The 26,330-nt window shown below is 35.4% G+C and overlaps 2 protein-coding genes across 5 annotated transcripts; both read right to left on the bottom strand.

Annotated features, from left to right (window-relative positions):
• Positions 1 to 227: 227 nt before the first annotated feature.
• LOC110777292 (protein WHAT'S THIS FACTOR 1 homolog, chloroplastic) lies at positions 228 to 7,438 on the bottom strand. 2 transcript variants are annotated; one of them, XM_056835047.1, is made up of 5 exons: positions 7,182 to 7,425; positions 4,234 to 6,363; positions 2,167 to 2,273; positions 700 to 850; positions 228 to 616 (listed from the first exon to the last, which is right to left on the bottom strand). In XM_056835047.1, the coding sequence occupies exon 2, from the start codon at positions 6,248 to 6,250 to the stop codon at positions 4,775 to 4,777; it is 1,476 nt and encodes a 491-aa protein (XP_056691025.1). In that variant the 5' UTR covers positions 6,251 to 6,363; positions 7,182 to 7,425; the 3' UTR covers positions 228 to 616; positions 700 to 850; positions 2,167 to 2,273; positions 4,234 to 4,774. The 2 variants fall into 2 exon arrangements, with proteins under 2 accessions (XP_056691025.1, XP_021837593.1); XM_021981901.2 differs by having other exon boundaries at positions 700 to 2,273; positions 7,182 to 7,438.
• Positions 7,439 to 12,386: 4,948 nt separating this feature from the next.
• On the bottom strand, positions 12,387 to 19,736 carry LOC110777289 (snRNA-activating protein complex subunit). Of its 3 annotated transcripts, none has more exons than XM_021981895.2 (11): positions 19,433 to 19,736; positions 18,045 to 18,247; positions 17,906 to 17,972; positions 17,768 to 17,823; positions 17,289 to 17,493; positions 16,630 to 16,718; positions 16,440 to 16,524; positions 14,507 to 14,602; positions 13,571 to 13,696; positions 13,235 to 13,492; positions 12,387 to 12,806 (listed from the first exon to the last, which is right to left on the bottom strand). In XM_021981895.2, the coding sequence occupies exons 2-11, from the start codon at positions 18,242 to 18,244 to the stop codon at positions 12,510 to 12,512; spliced, it is 1,479 nt and encodes a 492-aa protein (XP_021837587.1). In that variant the 5' UTR covers positions 18,245 to 18,247; positions 19,433 to 19,736; the 3' UTR covers positions 12,387 to 12,509. The 3 variants fall into 3 exon arrangements, with proteins under 3 accessions (XP_021837587.1, XP_021837588.1, XP_021837590.1); XM_021981896.2 differs by having other exon boundaries at positions 18,045 to 18,244; XM_021981898.2 differs by lacking the exon at positions 19,433 to 19,736 and having other exon boundaries at positions 17,289 to 17,488; positions 18,045 to 18,185.
• Between the last annotated feature and the right edge of the window lie 6,594 nt (positions 19,737 to 26,330).

The raw sequence follows: 26,330 nt of genomic DNA, 5'->3' as shown, positions 1-26,330 counted from the left end.
CAATTTCTTTGCTTCTTCTCAAAAAAAATAAAAAATAAAAAAAAAAAATATATATATATATATAGAGGCTATTTCTTTGCTAATATGCTTGTATCCTGTGAGCACGTATATTCAAGGAGTATGGTGATAAGTATAGAAAGAAGCAACAAGACAGTGCGATTGAATGCTGCCAAGAGTAATCATATGAATCAAGGCCCTTAGCATACGAGTATTAATGGAAAAAGAAGGGGGGAAACGATCAAATGCATTTTTGTTGAAAATGAAATACTCAAGATTCAAGAAACCAATTTTTACACATTATCAGAAAAAAGATGCCAATACTTTTAATTCGTAAGATCATCCAAGCCACAAGTTTGAAGCAAATCCATAATCCAAACCCTACAAATATTACTTGGATCCACCAACATAAAAAGACTTAACTACGGACGACCCTCCACGATTCTCTACATATCTGAAATAGTAATCAGCTGTTAATGTTATACTCAAACTTCGGAAATTGCATGTTGTGGGACTATAAAGTATAAACCCATAGCTCAACATTATTCATTGAGAACACAAGATCTCCATCCATCCACTCTTAAAAGGCCATATTTATCATTCACACTCGTTAACAAGCCTGCAAGATAAATCTTCTCAGCCACAGGACAGCAACTGAAACTCTATTTAAAAAAAAAAAATTAAACATAGAAAGCAACTTACCTCGCTCTCAGAAAGGACCAATTGTCTGTTGATTCAGTGGTGATTGAGACTGAACTTGGTAGGGAGGACCCCGTGTTCGATCCCCCACAACAACAATTGGGAGAGGATTGAAACTTATCCACCAAGAACTCGCCCCGAATCCGGATTAAGCCTAAGGGTGAACCGGGTGCTAACACCAATAAAAACCTCAAGAGAAAAAAGGGAACAAGACCATGGAAGGGGAGGGGAAAGGGGTTGGATGGGGACACAAACGAATGAAACTAGTAATCCACAAGCCAAAGATAAACTTGATCACTGAGACAATAAGGAATTAACCGGAGCTTGTGCCTACTGAAGACTAGAAGCATCAAGCTTACATACATACTAAGTAGTCTTGTGTTATATTGCACCTGTCAGCAGTTCAGTACCACTAAGATGAAGCAAATGCGGGAAATGGGGTATTAAAAAAGAGAAGAGCCCGAAAGATTCTGGTTAGAGTTTTGAATGACTTGATTATGAAGAAAATGTTTGACCCGTATCTGTCCACACAGTAGTTCTATTAGTGTGCGGTCACCAGAAGCCATAGTTGCTGTTGGAGCATAAACTATGGAATCCTCCAAAGCTAGAAGGGACCAATCCGTAATGCTCCAAAAATAAGGGTACTATGAAGGGACAAAAGGAACATTTGAAACTCATAATGCACAATGCCAATAATATAAGGGTAGCATGGATAAGAGGAATAGGAAAACCCAAGCAAAATGCCTGACAAATTTCCATGGCATCCATAATCAAACCAAAGACCTTTCGAGTTGCATTAGTACACTAGTGCTTCCCATGGGTGCAATATCTCAGAAAATAACTGAAGTTATTAAATGTTAAGACATTAACGGAAGAAAATTTAAAACAGAGACAATAGAAATATCCAGGAGCTTATGCCTATGAAGACTAGGAAGCATGAAAGCACACTAAGTATTCCTGTGTTATATTGCACCTGTCAGCAGCTCAGCACCAGCAAGACGAAGCAAGTGCACGAAATGGGGTATTAAAAAAGAGAGGAATCCTAAAGAATCTGTTTAGAGTTCTAATGACTTTATTAATTGTGATGAAAAATGTTTGACCCGTATCTGTCCACACAGTAGTTCTATTAGTGTGCGGTCACCAGAAGCCATAGCTGCTGTTGGAGCATAAACTATGGAACCCTCCAAAGCTAGAAGGGACCATCCGTAATGCTCCAAAAATAGACCCGTTTACACAACATCTACAATGGGATGTTCTTCCATGTTCTAAATAGCAATGCCTGGTATCAGGAATCATATTTACGACATTACAGAAGCAACATATAAAGTTAAATTGTTGGAATATGGTGTACATGCAAAAGAGGAAAGTGACTTCTGACTTTATGAGTTACACCACCACGGAACCCAGAAAAAACTTGCTACTCCATATCAAGGTTATAAGTTCTGTAAATGATTAGAGAAAATGACGTACCAATAAAGTAAGCCTGTGGAACAAACGCCTTCCAAAAACTGCCAAACACTCTGAGCAGGGTAAGCGCCTCAGCAGATACGAGTGCCTTTGGAAGACATTCTTCAACCCTTTTCAAGTTCGGTTTTGGTTATTGACTAATCCGTACAAAAGCTAAGCTAAGAGCATAGAGATTATCATATTCTACCAAACACCATCAAAAATCTGTTTGTCATGAAAACATGCTAATAAAAAGCTAATGCAAAAGCCTTGTGTTTGAAATACAAAAACTTAAATCGGCAAAGGTTCAGAGTCGCCTAGTTGGTGGAATATTTAAACAATTGTCTGCTTCACTTATTGAACATGAAATCACTAACAGATACCTGATTCACATTTTATTCCTAGGAAAGCACACCCTAAAATTACTCCAAGCAAGAAATTTGTACTTCGTACATATACTCTACAATGAAATTGAATTACTTAGACTCGTCATTTCAACCCAAAATATACATAAAATATCCGACACACCAGCAGACAATTGGACAATAATACGGACGACACCCAATATCTACTGGCCTTACACAATTTTCAAGCCATAGTTTTAGTCAAACTACAGGACAAAAGGCCGATTTTCCGTACAATAAAACTTCTTTTTTTTTCCGGCAGTTTTTGAAAATAAATCTGTCATCTTTAAAACTACATTACTAAGGGCAAGATTATCTGTCCTCCCTTTCAAGATAAGGAGATGGCCAACGTGGCGAGTTGGGTGGGTCATGGGTGGGTTTGGACGATTACTTAAGCGTTATAAATTTTATATGAACTTAAATTAACTAACTTTTATGTTATTCCATACTCATATAAATGTGGTTTATGTACATTAAAACAATAAAATTAAAATTTATTAGCATTTTAAACATATAAAATAGTTTAAATTAGGATGGCGGGTATAGTGGGTCACAAGGTTAGGTGGGTTTTGTTCGTGTGTTGGGCGGGTTTGGTTCGTGTGTTGGGTGGGTTGGGTTGGGTGACTCGGGTAGTCGGGTGTGCCGTGGTGGGTTGTGTCGGGTCCGATGGGGTAAGTCTGTGTTAGAAAAAACTCGACCCACTACACATCAAGAAAAATATCCGGGTTTGGTGGGTTGTGTTATGGGTCATAAGTGGGTACAACCCACGTGACCCATTATGGGTTGTGTCAGGGAGGGCTGGGTCGACCCAGCCCACCAGCCATCTCTATCTAACTCAGACAAATTATATATTACATCATACACTATTTAAATCCCAATCTCGCAAGTATGACAAGTCAAATTACCAAATTGCATTACCATACTTTTTTTTTTGGCAAGCTTATTCAGACTTTTAAGAGTAAGATAAAAACTAATTCTGCTTCATAAAAATAACGAGCGAATTCATCCAACAAAATAATTCAAACACCTCCAAATAGCATAAATATTATTCACCCCCAATTCTTTAGCATATGATCAGCAAACACTTCCAACAAAATTATCATCAACCCTTCACCAAAAACCGCAGAACCTCAACAATAAAACTATAAAATCACCAAATAACAACTCTGGTGGCAGTGGTGAAAAAAAAAAATACAACTCAGGTGGCAAATAAACAAGTTTTAAACCAAAATATGAGATTCCTTCGTTCAAAATCAAAGAATCCTATGAAAATGACAAATACCCATCTCATACAAACGTACAAAATCCCAAATTTACGACACAGAATTATCAACTGAATTAAGTGCGAGAAACCCAGTTCCTCCAAACTTTTCCCATAAAAAAGGGAACTAAAATCAGTCGCAGAAGTTATACGGAGTAGTATAAAAAAGGGAACTGAAATTTACTAGAAATATAAGAAACTGAATTAAGGCAAATTAAGAACAACGTAAGAATGATGATTGGTGATACTTGACAGCTTAACAGCGCAGAGTATTATCGGGATTGATGCAGTTAAGTTACATATAAGGAAGATTTTTGTAAGTAGGTTAACATAATTTTTTAAGCAGGGAAATTAGTAGTTAAAGAGTAAAGTTTATACAGAAAAGAAGAGTGCTAATTATGTGAATGGTTAGAGAAAAAGACGTACCAATAAGAGTAACACTGTGGAGCAACCACCTAGCAGAAAATGCAAATACTCTGAGTAAGGTAAGCGCCTGAGCATATATGAGTGTCTTTGGAAGACATTCTTCAACCCTTTTCATTTTCACCATTATTGAAGGAAAGTGCTGGTAAAGATTGTACAAAGGTAGCATATAGGCTGATAGCAATACAGAAATAAATCAAGAATGAGCCAGGTCTATGACTTAGATAGAAAGCATAGTCAAGCCTCATTAGAATCCAAACTCTAATAACTGGTGTTGTAAGTAGGTATCTTGTATAATATATTCTATGCTAAATACAACTGCTACAACGTTCTCCAATCCCTTTTTCCAAATTTCAAGAAGGGAAAAGCAAGAAGAAAAAGGGAAGAAAGACTTACCTGACTCACCAGACTAATACAAGCAAAAATACACTATCGAACAAGATGACAACAGAAGAATCTTACTTTCTTTCCTTCACAGAACTCACTCCATTTCTTTTCAGACAGAACCTAAAGAGACAACTTTTTACAATGTCAATATTCATTACTACCAGCGCTCAGAAGTATCACCATCTTCATGACCCCTTACAGAACCTTCTGAGCTCCAGAATGGCTGTTCTACATTGACGTCCACTGGTTGAACATACTCCTCATCACTGTCTTCCTCATAAATTTCAAAATCTGTATCATTCCAGTCAAACAGATCCTCAAATCCATCATCTTCAATAGAATCATCAAAAGGTTCCAGCTCCTGGTCAACAACAGCGACAGGTTGCTCATTAAAGATACTGTCATTATTAGCTAAGGCCAATTTCCTTTCTTTTCTTATTCGCTTGCCTTGCTTGACCAACTCAAACAAATGGTCTTTGATAAGTAGACCTTCGTCCTTATGGATGAGTTCACCGTTATCATCATATGCCTCAACCAAGAACACTGAGTCCCTCTGTCCCTTCAAACTTACATAGAAAAGCTCCGGATGACGAACCAACATACCCCTTAACTTGTTTGGTAGGCCAAAATCCTTCCTGAAATGTGTCAAATGGTCAATCAAAGTTCTCCTTTCAACTGTCATCCCCAAAATTTCCCTCACAACACTACAAGCCCTCTTTTCTGCTTCAATAGAAACTTTCTGAAATTCCTCAAACGAAGTCTTATATGGACATATATCTGGCAACTCTTCAAATTTAATCAAAAAATCATGATGGCGTCGCTTCACACTCATTCCCTTTCTTAGTTTCACCAGCTTAAATTTCAAGGGCCGGTCCACTATTAGCTCTTGTGAGTGATTTCTAATTTTTGCAATTGGGTTTGCTAAATTTGGATCCCAAGATACAAGTTCTAGCGCACGACCATAGGATGTATCAACAGTCTTGAACTTTCCAGGATACTCATTGCAAAGACGAGACCTAAAATTGGTTGGTAGACCGAGATCAGGGCCCAAATGGGCAATCTTTGACAAAACAAGCCTCCTATGAGGAGAAAGCATGAGAAGCTTTTGAAGCTTGTTGGCCATCGTAGCAGAAGCAGTAGACTTAAGATGGGCTTCTCGCATAGAAAGTGATTCAGCAGCAGGGGTTAAACGCACACATAGTTGAGAGTTTGTTTTAGTTGCATTAAGTGGAACAGGTGGATATGGTACGTAGAAGAGCTCGAAAAAGGTAGGATACCGTTGGATCATGGAGACAATAGATCGAGGTTTTGTTAAAGCCAAGTACGAACGGCATTTGGAAAGAACATGGATAGACATGTAGTGTTTAGGTTTTGAAAGAAGCAAAGTCCTAAGCTTCTGCACAAACCGGATTCTATTTTGCTTTACCACATGCCTGTCTAATGAGCGATCCCGTACAAGCTTTGGAGCTGAACAGCAAATGGAGAGCGACCCTTTTTTTAATTTCCTCATAGAAACAAAACCTTTAACATCTCTAGCAATGCTATCCATTGTTATTGGGGGTAGAAAGCTCGATTTGAAACCAAAATAAGGCCTCCCTATTTTAGATAAAGGGACATGCATAAGCAATGCCATATTAAGTTTCAAAGGGCAGAGTGGTAATCAGGATTAAGAAATAGATCTCGATCGCAAATGAACTGTTACCACAGGAAGAAGACACCACGTTGATATCACACTCCTAGCCACATCTAACATTGATAACCATGCCAATTAGTAGTGCAGACTAAACAGTTTATTGACCAAAATTGGACTAAACAGTTAATTAATCAAAATAAAGTTGCCCACAAACAAAAGCTTCAAGCAAAAAAAAAATCATCCTTCAACCAAACCGAAACCCAACAAGCACTTGATCTCTGGAAGTCAAAATACTTCCTTCATTAACTTCTTGTTTTATAAACAGACAGTTTATAAGCAAGCTACCTCATTACCCAAAAAAAAGCAAGCATTGAAATAAAGTTGGTTAAAGTTCACAACTTTAGACATGAGCAGGAAGAACACAAATACTTATCCATTCAAGAATTTTAACAAACACATGTTGTGCACTTAAAACTGTGTAGATAAACTTAAGGGGAAATAAAGAGAAAGTGTTGAAACCATGCAGAAAAATGCGGATAAGATTGCAAACCAGACATAAGATGTTCCAATTCACTTTAACAATTATTACATATTTTGGAAACGATTTACAATCGCATCATTGCTAACATTTCCTGTGCTCTACTCAGAAAGTGGTGTGACAAAATCAATATTTGGTGTGGCTAAATCGGATTCCTTTTTTAAAAAAAAACTACCAAAATCAGTTTCCCTAATTTGTATACAAATTGACAAACTAATTCTATCCAATCCAAAATGAATATGCACAAACAAACTATAAACCAAACAAACCAATTCCATCCAATCCAAAATGAATATGCACACACAAACTATAAAGCAAACAAACTAATTCCATCCAATCCAAAATTAACATGCCCGCTACGAAGCACGGAAACGCCAAAAAATCACGACTTACCGTTTCCGAAACGTCCTGGAACGAGGAAACCGGGAAACCGTTTCAGAAAAATGGAGACGTGTTTGAAACAGAATTCATCCCGGAAACGAATGGGAAACGAGATTTCAATCTAATATTCACGTTTGCCAACCAAACTTGCTGATTGTATCAAAGTTTTTCCGCCAGAAAACTGAAATTAGGTTGAAGAAGATAGGTTGAAGAAGATCTCAGTTACTCTGTATTTCACACTTATTTCACACTTTTTTTTTTTGATAAAACAAAACTCTGTATTTCACACTTGGATAGCCTATATTCGAAACCGTGCTACAAATTTGGGCCTGGCCCAAGTACACAAATGGAAATTATATCATTAAGGGGGTATTTGGTTCAGCATATTTTGGAATAAGTGTTTGAAATCATCCAATTCCATACTTGATGTTTGGTTAACTATTTTTATAAAATTTAAAATTTGGGGACCCACCTCCAAAACCCCTATGGTATCGAGTTCTCATACTCAAGGACAAGGTGGGTATATGAAATTATATTAACTGAAAATAAAATCGACAGTGCAAACTCGATCAAACAAACACCATGACAACCTAACTAATGTTACTCCACCATCGTCGCCGCCCAAGCTACCCAAAAAAATCAATATCATAAAAACTATACTACAAAGTTACTACCCTATCGATTCGCCATCAAATCGCCAATGCTACTACCTAACGCCACCATCAACACCCCCGTAAGAACCCAAAATGACGAAATTAGAATACTGAAAAATAATTTAACTAAACATATCTTTGAATAAAATACCTAGATATATTGTTAATCGTCGAAATTTTGGACATTAAAGTATAGATTTGTAGCTTTAATTGTAAAAAAACAACCACCAAAAATCAAATTTCGTCTAGTGATAGAAGAATGTGATGGTTAGAGTTGAAGCAAAGCGAGCGATTGTGGTGGTGGAGTTGGTGTCATATATCAAAATATAATGTCTGCCTTTTATATTTTATTGAATTTTAGTTTTTTTTTCCTTACATCTTTAAGTAGAAGGATGAGGGGAAGGTGTAAAAAACAAAAAGATAAGAATAAGGAGTAGGAGCTATAGTATATTATCGGTAGGATTAAATTCTAAATTTATTTTACCAAACAGGTGGAATAAGTTATGATTTTCTATGTATCGTTGATTATAAACCCATGGGTTTAATACTCAAACATATATCTTATACCTGTGGTCGAACCAAACGGGGTCTAACTGAATAGTCAACAAAATATGGATATAACTGTATGCATTAAAAATATCATAAATGCCACTAATTAGAACATTGTACACAAAACTTTGACGTTAAATTTGTGTTTACAATGACAATGGATTTTTATTTATTTTATCTCTTCTCCTTACTTTACCTCGTAATAACATTTTGAAAATTATTTTTTAAATTTTAAAAATTATTCATTAATAATTAATCATATGTTAATCAACAATTTTTTTATTATCTAATTAAATATATATTTTTTAAGATCTTTTCTCGCAAACTTTAGATTATAAAAGGTCGTTTTTAACAAATTTGCCTTATACCAGAGATTGTTTCCACCATTAATTGGTAAAGAGCTCTCTAACATACTTCATGAGAACTCCAAACAACGCAGCGGAAACTCAAATGTTTGGACAAACAAATTATAGCTAATCTAGCTCCAAAAGCTGCTGCTATTGCTAGAGGTGTCAAATTGGGTTACCGGATGGGTTGTGGGTTGACCCATAATATTTCGGGTCTATTCGGTTCGGGTCAAGTTCGGGTCAAAAGTTTTCGGTGTCAAATCGGGTTTGGGTCGGGTGTATTCAGTTCGGGTCAATTTCGGAACAATTGTTGTCGGATCCGGGTCAATTTCGGTTCGGGTCAAGTTCGATTCGGGTAAAAAACGGACCAGGTGATCCCGTGTCGGGTTCTGCATGGGTTTCATCGGGTCAAACTCGGGTTGGTAGACTTTGACTCAGGTCATTTCGGTTCGGGTCATTTCGGTTCGGGTCATTTCAGTTCGGATCAATTCAGTACCAGTTCGATTTCGTTTCGGGTCATTTCAGATAGGTCTCGGTTTGGTTCGATTTCAGTCTAGATATTTTCAAGTCATTATCGATCAATGTTTTCATTCTATTTCTAATTAATACGTTATTAATCTACGTCTTTACGAGTATTTTTAATTTATTGAATTACAACATCGTTATATCAATTAGAGTTTGTTGTAAGTTATAAGATGATTAGTAATTATATAACGAGAATCATATGTATACACTAGACTAAACAATATATATATATATATATATATATATATATATATATATATATATATATATATATATATATATATATATATATATATATATATATATAAATCTATAAGAATACAACTCTTTAAGTTGACACGGAATCCAAATTACTAAATAATTAACAATTCTAGTGTATAAGAACATACATCCTAAATATACTCCAAATACAGATATTAACTTATCACTATAATTCTTCAATTTACTAGTAGTCCTGACAAGTTTAAAGCACATAATATTCATTTGTATATCATGAATTGGATCATATCATTAGACATTTAATGATTATTAATTACACGTATACAAGTACTTAATTAACATGAAGAAGCTAATCTAAACTGATAACGTTATATCGAGACATCATATACTTTAAAGTATTAAACAATAAATCTATGAGATTGTATCTCTTTCAATCGACATGAAACCAAACACGACCAATATGTCAAGGGTCAACGGTCATTTATGGTATACAAGAACACAAAATCCACAAGAAAATAACGTACTCTAGAATTGTAAGAATTGAAATTACAACAACTAGCCGAAAATAACTATCAGGAAATAGACCATATCATTAAACATTGATCGATTATTACTAGTATACAAGAACTTAAGCGTAAATAGCTAATTGGATATGATAACGTTATATTGAGACACAGTCTGGGACATACATTAAAGTATGAAGCCTATTAAGCAATTAAAGCCTATTGGAATATAATGTATATAAGACAAATAGACTATATACTTCGTATATCATTAAAGATCAATGTATTGAACGACTACTTAATACGAAAAATATAACTGATAAAGAACAACAAGTCAGATAAGTTTAAATGGGAACATATTTAGTTCCTTTGTATGTGTTAAACAGTTTAGATACTCAATTGGATAAGGTATATTGAATTATATCTTTAATCTAAAGAAGTTAAAAGGATTAAAACTTATGAGCCAAATAAATTTTAAAGATACTTCACATTCATAATGCACACAACACTTTTATTCAAAAAAAAATAAAATAGTTGTTCCTCAAAAAAAAAAAAGAGTTGTTGTCTACTTGTCTTGTTGGGTAACTTAAGAGTCCCACATCGGATAAATAACACCGGATAAAAGAAAAGGGGTAATATAAAAAGTAACATTAATAAACAAATTCAGAAAAAACTACGGAGTATCAAGTTTTGCATCACTATAATCGTGAAGTAGCCAAGTTGATTAGTCAACTCAGCTTCAGCTGAATTTATCAAATCAAATTTGAATTTGGATTCCTGGAAATAAAATGAGTTTTGTTTCTCCTCGTTTCATGTTTTTGGTCTCTCAACAAACACCAATTGAAACCCCTTATATTGTCGTCATCAATTTCAGACAGTGGCTTAAATTTTTACTTAGCCTTCTAATTGCTTATACGAAGTATTCTTCTTGCTCCATGGCTCGCCATCCACCATTTCTCCTTGTTGCTCGCTGCAGTGGTCGTAGATCAGTGGCTTAAATTATCATTTATCATTGTAATTACATCCATTCTTCCTTAGTGGCTCTGCCACCCACCACTTCTCCTCCATTCTTCTTCCTCTGTGGCTCCGCCACCCACCACGTCTCCTTGTTGACTTGTTGCTCGCTGTGGTGGTCGTTAATGTTGTTGTTGGTTTCCGTTGTTGTTTCCCCTGCTTCCAGTTGTTGTTTGTATTGGTTCCTTGTCCCACATCAAAAATAAGAGTAAGATGCTAAAGAAAGAAAGTTATAAAATAAAAATGACTTTACTAGTAAATTTATTCCTTAAAATATGTACATTGTATAGGGCCTTTAATAGGGCTTTCCTTTTACTGGAGATTGAGCCCAGTTTATTATGTTCTGCCTAAATTAGTTATGTGCTTATTGATGTCGTGTTGAACTCAACATTACTATAATGATTACAACATGCTTCGTAGTTAACAATTAAGATCATGCTAAGTTGTATAATTACGTTTAAGATCAGATTGGACATATAGAGAATTAGAGTTCTATTGGTGTATTTCATGCTCATACGGATAATTCCCAATCTATTGCAATCACTTGAGCTTATATTTCTCTTCCCTTACGTATCATGCTAAATATAAAATATTCAAATTTATGTATATTTACATAAATACTTTAAAAAAGTAAAGGAAAGTGGAGTTAACAATATTGGATTATCAATTCAATATTTTATTTTAAATAAGAAAGGAAAAATAAGTTATTAAGAACAAATAAACAAATACATGAATTTGAGAAATCAAAAGAGTTGAATATAAAATTAAGTGAGAACAAATATAGTCAGGTTAAAACTAGGGTGGTTCAATGCAAAAAAAAAACCGATTAGATAATGGTTCGGGTCAAATCGAGTGAAATCAGATATTTGTCGGATGAAAACGGTGTAGGGTGGAGTTTAGGTCGGGTCAAATCGATGTCGGTTAGAAAACAGTTCGCGTCAAATCAAATCGGGTCAAATCAGATATTTACCGGGTCAAATCGGTGTCCGGTGAAGTTCTAGTGGTCAAACCGGTGTCGGGTGCAGTTTGGGTGGAATCTAACCGGTGACAGGTGGAGTTCGGAACGGATCAAACTGGTTATGGGTTGAGTTCAAATCGGGTGAAATGGGTGCCGGATAGAGACCAGGGTTTGGGTCTTGGATTTTCCGGATCAAACTAGTTCGGTTAGAGTTCGAAACAGGTGGTTTTTTCGGGTTGGGTCAGCTTTTGACACCTCTAGCTATTGCAGCACTTACTTCAACTTTTGAGCAAACTCCACCAGAACCTATTATATCCCGTTCTCGTAAAGGTGAGCATCTTTGAAGTTTCTGTGTTGATACATATTACTATAGAACCTTATGAAATCTGTATGAACTATCGCTGCTTGTTAACAATTCTGACTATCGCGTTATTTTTGTGCAGTGATACTTCATTCATGTTGGTATTACAGAATATATAATCATCAGAAATCAAGTGATTAGATTCAAAATCTAAATCTAAGAGAAGAAAAAAAAAGTATATACAATCACTTTTGAATACAAAAGACTACAACTAAGAGTAATCTTGAAGATAATCGTGCACTTCAAAAGAATCATAACCATACAACAGAGTACCCTCTGCAGAGTAATGGAGAAGGTAATAACAGTTATCACAGAAGTAACAAGGGTTTTCCCCAGCCAACTTGTCGTCCAATGTCACTTTTGTGGCTTTGTAAATACGACAGACGGAGCACTTCTTCAAAACCGTTTTCAATTGATACACGAGTAATGGGTAAGCTGCCCGGTTTTGTACATCGTCAGGGTCAATCAATCTCATATCTCTTATCACAATACCATGCTTGCAATCTCCCTGCATACAGTTTTAATTTCTCGTTAGCCATGTTTCAGGAAGCACATGATACAGGACAAAAAGAATGATGAAAGATAGATAATCAAGAAAAGAGACCAAAGAGTTAGATTATTGATTTAGTAAATAGTTGAGACTAAACTTCTACAAAATTTTTGTTGTTTTAATTATTAAAACCACCATACTATTCTCCCTTATAACCGTGGTAATGGGACATTGGGAGACTAGACAAGGGTACTACTGATAGATTCGGATTTCAGCTGAAAAGAATGGTAGATGCAAGCTACTTTAATTAAAATATAGATCGTTTTTTACAAATTTTATAACAAGTGTCTGGCTATATGAAAGTACCTTTTAACTTCTGGAAGTTCTCACAAAAATAATACGAGGTATAAGATAAGAAAAAAGAAAAAGGAAAAATCAAAGGATACCTGGTGACAGTACAGATACCCAGAGCCAAGTCGGAATCCCAAGTCACAAAAGCGAGTCCTCTGCATGTCAACTGATCTAAAATTAGGCAATTTAGATATTGGTTTGCTGTCAAAAGGAACCTTTCGACCCTTCCCTACACCAGATAGGATGGAGTTCCATTTTGCAAGTGCCTCTTTCTTGCAATTCTTAAGCCAATCAAAAATTGGCTCACTGTAGTTGATAGCAGAAGGGTCCCTTGTGTCATTGCAGAATATCTCCTACAGCAACCGAAAGTTTGGTTTAATACAGAAATCAGTCACCATTTGTATACAACAACAAGAGAATCTAAAAATTACCTCTATGAGAAAATATCCAGAAGGGTCATAAGCATCCGCTTTTTGCATAACCATATCCGTCAAACAACGAATTTTATCCCGCAGCTCAGTCAGGGTTTGACTTCCAAGGACCAGAAATTCATGTGTCTGCAAAGATAGAGATAGAGCATTTGAATATTCACAGGATACAAAGATCAATTGTACAATTACCTCTTTTTATAACTTACAAAATGTTAATAGCCTAAGGACCTACATATATTTCCAAATAAGAGTATCTTTTTTTTTCTTACAAAGGAAATAAAAGGATCTTCTATATGGTAAGATTTGACATTTACAAAAATAAGACATCAGCAATCTTATTCTATATCACTGCCTTAGTTTAAAAAAGTGCGCCTAGGCGCAAGGCTCACCTAGGCTCAGCCTTTGGCGCCTTGAGCTCTCCAGGCTCATTGATGTCAACCAGGCGCGCGCCTTTGTGCGCCTTAGGTAAGGCGCAAGGCGCTGCGCCTTGTGCGCCTACGGTCTTCAGGCGCAATAGGATGACGTGGATCTTTTATTTACATTTTTTTTTCTTTTTTAATGATATAAACACACCCCATGTGACCTACCAACGGTCATATATCTACAACCTTAGCTTTTTGGGTAGTGGAAGTAGCATAATATGCGTTAATTTTCAATTTTCTAGCTTGTAATTACCATTGAAGGTTCTAATTCTGGCACTCCATTAAAGGGATCACGCAATACTTATGTACCGGCAAGAAAATATGTCACTCCAATAGAAATATGTTGTTTTGAGTATAAATTGTGTTAATTTTTTTCTATACCGAATTTTAAGGTTTATTAGAAAATTATGTGCGCTTTGTATCCAAAAGGCGCGCGCCTAGGCTCCATGACCCTTGTGCGCCTTGGGCCTTTTTAAACTAAGATCACTGCAATCTTATTCTAACTGAACCGTACCTTTTTCCAGGCATGTTTGTTGTGATAAACCTCGACACACAGAATAACTTCGGGATATTGAATTGGTCCATGTTTCCCGGTCAGTGAACCCTTCACCTACCACCAAAATCAAAAAGTGTTAATGGTAGAAGGGGAGGAGATAAGTAGTGTTCACAAAGACAATAATAAGGCTAAAATGATAACTTCATCTCATTTAATGAGTTTGACCATTTAAAAAAATGCAACCACGTTGACTTGTGAGTACCAAATTATGTTGTTTGGTACCAAATGACGAAATGCAACCACCCTGTTTTTACTAAACTATTTTGTTTGGTACCAAATGAAATTGCAACAATTGCAGAAAACATTATTTTATTGCTACTAGTGTCCAAGAGGTATAGTCTTACAAAACCTCAGAAAGGGAGAATAAAGATACTCAGGGATAAAAAAAAAGAAAAAAAGTCAATACTCCATATTATGGACAGATTTACGTAAGGCATTCAGTACAGATTTTGCCAATGACAGGGTCTGCCAGATTTAGTACATGTGCACTATAGACATGGTATATTTCTTTTACCACTAATCTATGGAAGCTTTAATTATATATCCTTCCTCTAATATGGCATCCAATGTACTAACATGTCGCATAATTGGATTCTCTGAAAGATAAAACCATTAGTAAAATTTAAATTCAAGATGCACATAATGTTTCTTGTACAAGTAGCTGCAGTGGGTATTGATGTACGTGAGGCAACAAAGAAAGCAACACTTCCACAGAAGAACTAATGAAAAGATGAGACTGCCAATTGATAACAGATTGTTTGGAAAACAGTTTAACGTAGAAATATAAGGAAAAATAAAATAAAAGTTGCAAAGCTTACAGAAATTTATAGAAAAAGATAGCTAAAGAAATATATGGAAATATTTAACTTTTACTGGTATGTTATTTTTTTAAATCATGGAAAGTACAGTACTATTCAGTTAAGATATTGATTTTCTTAGTTTTCCATAGTTTTTCCATCACTTTTAAAGGCGAAACTATACTCCGTAGAAAACAAACGAGGCAAATTGTAACTACAAGATTTACCCATACTTGCTCCGTTTTTATTCCCATAATTTTCCTTTTCAACCACCAAACATTGCAAAACTAAAATTTATCATATTCATAACTTTTACCCGAATTCTCATTAAACTTGATTTCCGAACACACTGAATGATCACCTGAACCAAACTTCCACGTTACTGTACTGGAAATCTGGAATGTTCCATACATGTTTACACCCTTAATGAAGTTACAAAAGTCAAAAAGATCAAGTGCTTCAAGCTTGTCTATTTCGACCTAAACCCTTGTGTTATTTTGTTTTGAGTTTCAAGAAACACTTTTATCATGAGCGAATTTTAAAATCAATGGACGTATGGAACGACAAATATCCGCAACGGAAATACTACTTTCACCCATCTTTTACTCTCTCCACCTTATCCCACATTTCTGTTATGAGTCTTCTCACTCAAGCACACTAGACCCTGCAGTTCAGATGGGATAACTTCTCTGATCACAGTGAATAAAAGTTGAGAAAAGAAAAAAGGAGGCCAGAGTTAGCACTCTCTTAACAGTCTAAGGATATCAAAATCTTGACAGTTATACTATCAAATCCCCATTCCATTCAATGGTGTTGAAACAAAGAGGACAAGAGTGGCCCATCGGCTCTAACATATTTCAGTGCAGTGCTGTTAACATTATAACATATTTAGCTCCCCCAACTCCCAGCGAACCAAACACAACAGGGACATGAGGTTGGAAAACAGTACAAGGAAGGGGCAAGGACCTTCAGATAAGATCAACACCTCCTAAGAAATTTTTGGAAGAACAGCTTGACCAAACAACGGAGTGACTTGAGAAAGCGAAGTAACAACAGAATCAAACAACTTTTTCGAGAAGTTTTGAAGCACACACCTTACCAGGACAACCAGATGATTCAAGATATTTCAGAGTTTCAATGTTTGCAGATGATAGAGCAGCAGAGTTATCTTTCTCACGACTGAAAATTCACCAACAAACAGAAAACATAAGGTAAGAAACAAGACAGAAGTCAGCAACAACAAAGGTCTATCAGAAGAGAGTTTCAAAAAGATCCAGAACACACTTGAATGAATGGAGTTTCACTGATGCTTTATCTTCTTCCTGTTTCTGTCTGATTTTTGCAAGATGCTCCACTTTGGCAAGATAGGAGTCCTGCAAATACAACAACATATGTATCTGAGAGTCAAGATGGATGCAATAAAATACTTCATAACACAAATTATATACCTGACAAATATGGAAGCTACATTCTGCACGTCTTGTCCTTCAAACAAAATGATATTGCAGGTCAATTTTAATTCAAGGAAAAACTTTAGCAATAAGTTACACGTAAAAAACTCCTACAAACTTATTGTTTAAATCTTGAATCTATGATGAACCCAACACATAAAAACAGTCTTTTAGATTGTATAGGCACTTATCAGAAAATAGGCAGCAGAGAATTCCTTCAGTTATCTCTAAATACTAACCATATAGATTAAAATAATCTTTTAAATTGGTTTATAAAGGCACAGGGTCAATGACCAATAGGACTCTTGGTTACCTTATGAAAAAGGCAACACTAAATGAGACTCTTAAATGTAATTCATGTGTCCCTTTTCCAAGTAGGGTGGGGCGGAGGGGGGGGGGGGGGGGATAAGGGCTCAATGGAAAAAGACAGAAAAAATTATTTAAAGCATACACTGAAACAGATAGAGTAATATTATGAAGGAAGAACAGTACATCAACATGTTTATCCTTATCACGATCGATCAATTTCTTCGTCTTCCCATACTTTGAAGTGGCCTTACTTTTAGTATTTCTCTTCCTCTTCTTCACATTAGCATCATCTTTTTCTCCATTGTAACTTGTGTCGGATGAAAAGCCATCAAAGGACTCACATGAAGCTGATGTATCAGCATCCAACATCCTTTGATAATCTTCTGCCCTGGGAATTAAGACAGTTAGTAGATTCAATTAACTGCAAATTTTGCAAACTCAAGAAGAATCTCCAATATGATCTGCCTCACTCAATCAAATAAAAACAGTTAGTAAAACAACTATACGATTTTATTGTCCCTCTTTGTACAAATCGTATAGTTGTTTATAAGGTCCTCGTGGAAATGTGTTTAATCAAACTCACACCATACCAATCTAAAAGTCCTTCTTTATTCCCTGTACAATTTTTTTTAAAATATCCTTTACATTCTACGTATACTAACCCTGAGCTGCATGGGCCTTCTGCCAAGTCTGAAGAAGCTTTAGCCTCCGCGTCATCCTACACATGTATATTTTTATAGGCATTAATATGATTCTTGCACAATCTCAAAATTAACAGGCTAATACACATGATAGCTTACCTCAAATGCAATTTGCATTGCCTTGGCAACCAACTCTTCGTCACTGTACAATTTGAGGTCATCCACTCTGTGACACAAAAATTACAGATCAATTATATTCATTGCTAACAGTAACAGACTCTAAACAAGGGCGACTTACGAAATATCTTCTTCGAAGTCAGTTGGATCAGACACCAATTCAGCCTTTAAACTCTCCAATTCACGGTAAACATCGGACTCGAAAACTGAAACCCTTGTGGGGGGGCTTACAAAATCATGTACAAAAATAGGTCCTCCTCGAGGGATTGAAAATGATGATTCTTCATCTGAAATTCGTTGAGACGACTCTCCCTTCTCCATCTCCTAGCACCAAATTTCGAAGTTTTCAATTCGGACATTAAAAACATTCCCAGTTTACCCATTTAATTATGCAATCAAATGTAAACAAACTAGCAACAAGAGTTCATTGTATATTGTAAAATCTGAATTAAGAAAGTCTTACTCTTTTCTAAAACCTAAATCAGTCAATTTCGCGACAAATCGAAAAACACTAAATCAAAAGCTAAATGCAAAGAAGGTAATCACGGAGGTGGGGCCCACACTTGCATATATTCATCCAACTTTAACCTATCTTCCACGATTTAGTTTCCCGCTTCTTATTTCTAAACAGGATTAACCAAAGTCGAGTTTACCAAACAGGATAATGGAAAAAGTAGTTGTTATCACAGGTGCAAGAATGTAGGGTTAACCAAAGTCGAGTTTGGAGCTCTGAACTTCACCCTGAACTTCACACTGAGGTCTGACCTTCGTCTATTACTGTTACGAGTTCTCAACTCCTTTCACGTATTGAGCCCTTAGGCCCTTACCCCTTACGTCCACTTAATGAAATCTTCATTATCAGAGTCAGACAAATAATTAATAATATGGAACTGTGACTTATTCTTGCACAGGAACATTGGAACCTCAGAAAGGCTGCCCTTAGTTTCTTCTAAATGCATTGTACAGCCTACTATTCTATGTGTCACTGTGTCAGTGGCCTTTTTCTTAACAATGTTAATTTGCTTTAGGTTCTTCTAAAGGGAACTGACCCTTGTGATTGTAGTGCATCTACACATACCAGCAAACCCAACACACACAGACACTACACTATACCATGCGACATGACAAACCGTGAGTAGCATTTTTTCTCTTTTAGATGAACTTATGAATTGCATATTCCCACAATTGTCAAATAAAACGGTATGTATTAGGTGATAAACTGATAATCAAGGTGATTGCCACTCAATAAGCTTAATTTGACAAACCAACTAACATTCACAAAATCCTCAATTCGATTTTCACATGAACCCTAATTTTTCACTAATTCAAATTAGAGGTTATTTCACCAATCACAATAGAATTTCAGCAACTCGAGCATTATAAATCATAAATTCGGAAGAATTGTACAGAAAAGGTCGTTTAACTTTCACTGAATAACACCTCAATTTCAATTACTAAATTATCAATATTCATAAGCAATTGATAACTAAATACTCTTAATTTATATACCTGAATGTAGCTTAATTATTCTCTTTCTCCCCTTGATTGATTGCAAGTTGCAGAAACATAATCCCTCTTTTAATTTCAGAAATTTGAAGGCAATTTTTTCTTGAGATGTTGAAACCGGATAGGGTGAAGGATGAATAGTCGACAGAAGTGAGCAGGGGAAAGAAAACAAGAAGCCGGAAAACAAAAACAAAAAAACAGTTCTTGGAAGATTAAACTCTGTTTGTAAACAGAGCTCTTATTATGGGTTGATTAGGAGGCTGATTAGCCTGTCGTGCGGCGTTGAACACTTGAACTATTGTAAGTTCTTTGTTCTGTATTATGGATGAATATATGTAAGTGTCGCTCTAGTCCTACCCCGTTTTTTCTAACGAAAATCGTTAACTGACGTTGAATTTGAAATTTTGTAAATGTTAAGGTGTTTAAATATAATTTAAGTTAAAGAAGGTGTTTAATTATAAAAGTTGGTTTTTTTTAAAGGTATTAAATGATAAAAAGTTCAAGAAATAATAACGATTTTTTAAACGAGTAGGGTTAAAAATTAGATATACTGAGACATTGTTTTTTTTTTTAGCTGAACTGATCTGAATTAAACTGAAATTAACTGAACTGAATTGAATCGCACTGAACTAGAGTGAATGAACTTAACTGAACCGAACTTAACTTAACTTAAATGAATATTACTAAATTGAAATAAATAATAAATAAAAATATAACAAATAATTAATAATTAATTAGTACTCCATAAATAATAATAATAATAATAATAATAATAATAATAATAATAATAATAATAATAATAACAATAATAATAATAATAATAATAAATTATAGCAATTAATAATTTAAAACATTAATAGTAAATAATAAGTTTTATATAAATAACAATAGATTATAATAATATATAATAAATAGTAGGAAAATTTGCTAAAAAGGACATTTTATAACCCAAATTTTGCGAGAAAGGACCTTATATAATTTTTTTGTGAAATCACACCTTAATGTAAATTTTTTTTGCGAGAAAGGACCTTATATAATTTTTTTGTGAAATCACACCTTAATGTATTTTTTTTTTTTTTGCAAAAGACAACCAAAAGTAAGTTTCCGACATTGACTGAGCTTTTCTGGTCATTGAGTTGCACATGAGAAGCATGTGTGGCTTTATTTTACAAACCACACCCAATTTTCCTACAAAATTCTAAGCTTTAAAAGCTAAAGTTGAAAAAAAATCGAAATAAAATCAAGTTTGAAAATTCAAGACTCGGGAAAATCAGTGTCTTTAGCCAAGTTAAGCCACACGTGCTGCTCACACGCAAGTCAATGGCTGAAAAAGTTCAGTCAATGGTGGAAACTTCCCTTAGGTCCTTTTCTCGCAAAAAAATAAATTACATTAGGTGTGATTTCACAAAAAAATTATATAAGGTATTTTCTCGCAAAATTTGAGTTATAAAATGTCCTTTTTGGCAAATATTAATATAATAATAAGTTGAATTGAGTTGAATTGAATAAAACTGACCTGAACTGAGCTAAACTTAACTTAGGCCCTGTTCTTTTTTGCTTAACTGCAGTTTCAGGACTAGCCTGCGTTCATTTAAGTTAAGTTTAATTTAATTCAACTTATTATTATTATTACTATTATTTTATTATTATTATTATATTATTATTATTATTATTTTTATATTATTATTATTATTTTTATATTATTATTATTATTATTATTATTATTATTATTATTATTTATATACTCCCTCCGTTCCATAATGATGTTCCAATTTAGAAATTTGACACTATTCACAATTGAAGAGAATTTATTCACAATTGAAGACAATTAGTAAGCGTAAAGAACATTTAGGAACGGATGTAGTATTATTTATTGTTTTTATTTTTTATTTATTACTTTCGTTCCTATAGGATGAACTTGGGGTAGTTATTTGCAAGTGGGTGAAAGCGACATCTTGTTTAAGTGTGAAAGTAAATAAATAAATAAAATCAAAATAGATGGTATAATTATGCAAGTGGACCAATAAATGTTGCAAGTGGGTGAATAAAAAACCCAGAATAGATGGTATAATTTTAAACAATGTAGTCCAAAAATAGAAAAATAAAGCATAAGTGTAAAGAAATTTCAGGAAAAGACTTAAACGGAAAGCGTAAACATACTACATCCGTTCCTAAAAGTTATTTACACTTTCCATTTTAGTATGTTCCTGGAAAATCTTTACCCTCTATTTTATTCCATTTTTAGCATATAAATTTTACATTTATAATTATACCCTCATTTAGCCCACTATAATATACAACTTGCAATATTTTATTATGGGAATTTACCATAATTTACCCACTCACTACAATTTAATATTAATTTTTATCTACTCACATAGTTGGACAATTTATAGTCACTCACTTTCTCATTTGTTACCCCACCATCACATGTTCACCAAAGTTATGCATGAATTTTCAGATTAGGTATTAAACTAGTTTATGCATGTTTTAAACCCTAAAGTATGAATTTTTAATATTATTATTGCATGAATTGCCTAGGGTTTTGACCATGGTGATTAATTAGAAATAATTAATATTTTAATAGGGTTTTAATGACTTTTAAAGAATTAAAAAGTTGCTGAAAATTTAATTAAGGATGAGTAATAATTAGTTTATTATTTATTTTAGGTTGAAGCTTTGATTGATTAAGTGATTGAACAAAGTGGCACCTTTGAGAACGTACACAAGGTACGTATATGTGTAGATTATGCTTGTGTATGTAATATCATACATAGGTTTTTATTTAAGTCATTTAATATCATGTCATATGTGAATGTGGTGATTAATTGACTTAAGGAAAGAAGTATGATGCATATTTTATTATGTATTCGTTAGCTAGTAGAGCATGTTTGACATTGTTTAATCATGCAAGCATGTAATATGAATTGTGCATGAGTCTCATTCATGCTAGAATCAAGGGAAGTTATTATTTGCATGTGAATTTATGGTCCATGTAAATCAAGGAGAAGCATTGTTGCATAAGAGTCATAGTACCCATGTAAAATCAAGTATAACATTTATGCATGTTTGTCTAGGTACCCATGTTAAGCAAGCAAGTTTAATATCACATGTGAGTCCTTATACCCTTGTGATCCGACACAATACTAGTAGCGGGCTAGGGCTTAGCTACTTAGTAGGTAACTGTCTAGTACTAGAAATAGTAGAAGAAGGATTTAATTGATGGATAAGCACTAAAAGCTCTTGGATCGAAAACCTTGAGTGAACATATGGGGCAGATTCATATGGTGTATCCCTTTGACTTCCACGTGGTACGTGACGTTGTTCCGTATTTATATTTTTAATGCATTGGAATTCCGTCACAGAATTGTGACATAGTTGGTCTATGTTAGGTTATGATACATATGAACAACATAAATCATGCAGAAAAACCTTAATGCCAGGAATCATATTAATTTCACATAATCATATAATTAGACTAGGATGCATACACTTTGTAGCGTGCCTCCCTAACTGCGCCCGAACCGAACAAGAACAAGTCTTTAGGACTCCAAGTGTCGTCCCTCCGTAGAAAGTCCACAACACGTCCGAATCCGCCTTAAGATTGACCAACTAGAATCTCCCTTAAGGTACTTAGAATTTTCGGCTAATAGGGCAACAATATGACTGAAATTTTGCTCTCAAAATGTCACTTTGAATACTTGAAAACTCGTCCATAAATTGTGAACCTAGGCACATATTTATAGGGATATGGAAAAGGATTTAGAATCCTATTAGGATACTAATTAGTTTAATTAGAATTTCATTAAAACTCTTTTAAACTAATTCTATCTATTAGGATTAGGATTTAATCATAGAACGAATTCCATTAGCTTCAGGATTCGTATCGAACACAATCGTTGCACGAGCACGAGCACCGCACAGCCCGCGCAAGCCTTCGGCCCACACGAGCAGGCGCTACTCGCAGCCCACGAGCGTCAGCCCACCCGCGCGCGCGCGCCATGGCCTTGCTGGGCCTGGCCTTGTGCTGGGTCTGGCGAGGCTTTGGCAGCGTTGTGTTGGGCGCTTGGCTTGCTGGACGCGGGCCTGGCTTCGTGCTGGGCCTTCGTCTAGCAAGTCTCGTCCGATGCTAATTCGTACGATGCGCTTCCGATTAATTTCCCGATTCCGGAATTTATTTCCGATACGAACAATATTTAACATTTCCGATTCTGGAATTAATTTCCGCTTCGAACAAATATTTAATATTTCCGTTTCCAGAATTATTTTCCGATTCCGATAATATTTCCGATTCCGACAATATTTCCGTTTCCGGCAATATTTCAGATTCCGGCAATATTTCCATTTCTGAAAATATTTTCCGATACGTACCATGTTTCCGTTTCCGGCAACATCTACGACTAGGATAATATTCATATTTTCAATACGATCCATATTTCCGTTTCCGGCAATATCATCGTTTCCGGAGTATTCATTGTTTGCCTTTGACGATCTTAGCTCCCACTGAAACCAAGATCCGTCGATTTCGAATATCCATAGATGGAATATTTAATGCCATTAAATACTTGATCCGTTTACGTACTATTTGTGTGACCCTACGGGTTCAGTCAAGAGTAAGCTGTGGATTAATATCATTAATTCCACTTGAACTGAAGCGACCTCTAGCTAGGCATTCAGCTCACTTGATCTCACTGAATTATTAACTTGTTAATTAATACTGAACCGCATTTATTAGACTTAATATTAAATGCATACTTGGACCAAGGGCATTATTTCCTTCAGTCTCCCACTTGTCCTTAGGGACAAGTGTGCATTTCCTAATTCCTTTGTCGCTCGATGCTTCCTCTTGAACATAAGGTAAGAGTTGTCATCCTTATTATGTCCAGAGGTGTTTCTCGGTTTCAGAGTTCAACTGATCAAATAAACAGATAATCATAGCCTATGATTCATCAGAGCACGGCCATGCATTTTACAGTTTCTTGCTCTCTGAGTGGCCTTGTAACACTTTTAGCATCTCATCCCGTTTTATGGGAGGACAATCCCAATCTTGCGATCTTGAGATTAGACTTTGTTTGATAGGTGATTACCTGAGCGTTGCCTTTATAGCCTCCTTTTACGGTGCGACGGTTGACAACGTCAAAGTAAGCAGTTCTCAAACAAGTAATCTCAAATCACTCAGGTATTGAGGTTTAGTGTCTAATAATTTTAATGAAATTTACTTATGACAGATTTTCATCTCTTACAGTAAAGTTTCATAGGTATGTCCGATACTAGTCTTCCTAAAGTAAGTATCTATGCAAATGATTACGACATTGCCATGTCCACATAGTTCAAGAAATAGAACTACTAGTCATCTTGCATTCTAGTCGTCTAACGTTTTCTATGCGTCCATCTTTATAGAAAACTCCGACCAGGGACCATTTTTAACTTTTGACATTCAAGTTCACTTGATAGACATTTCTTATTCACAGGACTGGTCCTGACAATCTATCTTGAATATTTCGTCAAATTGAAGGGACTCATCATTTAATAAACCACAAATTAAATGGAAAAATGAATTCTATTCATTTATGTGAATGATTAACCAATAATGTTTTACAAAGTATTAAACTCTAAAACATTAAAACATTAAACAAGGACATCAAAGCCATTCTCCAATATGCTTGATTCCCATAGCTGCAGTGTGCGAGTTGTGCTTCGCCTGCGGCAGAGGTTTAGTCAATGGATCTGAGATGTTGTCATCAGTTCCAATCTTGCTTATCTCGACTTCTTTTCTTTCAACGAACTCTCGTAGAAGGTGAAATCTACGAAGTACATGCTTGACTCTTTGGTGGTGTCTAGGCTCCTTTGCCTTTGTAATAGCTCCGTTATTATCACAATATAGGGCTATTGGTCCTTTAATGGAGGGGACTACACCAAGTTCACCTATGAACTTCCTTAGCCATATAGCTTCCTTTGCTGCTTCATGTGCAGCAATGTACTCCGCTTCAGTTGTAGAATCTGCAATGGTGCTTTGCTTAGCACTTTTCCAGGTTACTGCACCTCCGTTGAGGCAGAAGACAAACCCAGACTGTGATTTGAAATCATCTTTGTCGGTTTGGAAACTTGCGTCCGTATAGCCTTTAACAATTAATTCATCATCTCCACCATAGACCAGGAAATCATTTTTGTGCCTTTTCAGGTACTTCAGAATATTCTTGGCAGCAGTCCAATGTGCCTCTCCTGGGTCCGACTGGTATCTGCTCGTAGCATTGAGTGCATACGCTACATCCGGGCGTGTACATATCATAGCATACATTATTGAACCAATCAATGATGCGTATGGAATCCCACTCATTCGTCTACGCTCATCAAGTGTTTTTGGGCACTGAGTCTTGCTTCGAGTCATTCCATGAGACATGGGTAGGTAGCCTCGCTTGGAGTCTGCCATCTTGAACCTTTCAAGCACCTTATTGATATAAGTGCTCTAACTAAGTCCAATCATCTTTTTAGATCTATCTCTGTAGATCTTGATGCCCAGTATGTACTGTGCTTCTCCTAGATCCTTCATCGAAAAACATTTCCCAAGCCAAATCTTGACAGAGTTCAACATAGGAATGTCATTTCCGATAAGTAATATGTCGTCGACATATAATACTAGAAAAGCAATTTTTCTCCCACTGACCTTCTTGTATACACAAGATTCGTCTGCGTTCTTGATGAAACCAAAGTCACTGACTGCTTCATCAAAACGTATATTCCAGCTCCTTGATGCCTGCTTCAACCCGTAGATTGATTTCTTAAGCTTGCATACCTTTTTAGCATTCTTTGGATCCTCAAAACCCTCAGGCTGTGTCATAAACACAGTTTCTGTTAAAACGCCGTTTAAGAAAGCGGTTTTGACATCCATCTGCCATATTTC

Source organism: Spinacia oleracea, chromosome 1 (genome assembly GCF_020520425.1).
Source record: "Spinacia oleracea cultivar Varoflay chromosome 1, BTI_SOV_V1, whole genome shotgun sequence".
Taxonomy (NCBI): Eukaryota; Viridiplantae; Streptophyta; class Magnoliopsida; order Caryophyllales; family Amaranthaceae; genus Spinacia; species Spinacia oleracea.
Note: the sequence above shows the minus strand (reverse complement) of the source record. Positions and strands in the feature narration are given on the sequence as shown.

What these genes read in the sequence shown, in the direction of transcription:
- LOC110777292 (XM_021981901.2), bottom strand. Translation starts at nt 6,250, where the DNA reads ATGGCATTGCTTATGCATGTCCCTTTATCTAAAATAGGGAGGCCTTAT.
- LOC110777289 (XM_021981895.2), bottom strand. Translation starts at nt 18,244, where the DNA reads ATGGAGAAGGGAGAGTCGTCTCAACGAATTTCAGATGAAGAATCATCA. An exon ending in GTGAAACTCCATTCATTCAA is followed by an intron (nt 16,525 to 16,629) that starts GTGTGTTCTGGA and finishes GTGAATTTTCAG; the next exon opens with TCGTGAGAAAGATAACTCTG. An exon ending in GGTATCTGTACTGTCACCAG is followed by an intron (nt 12,807 to 13,234) that starts GTATCCTTTGAT and finishes AACTGTATGCAG; the next exon opens with GGAGATTGCAAGCATGGTAT.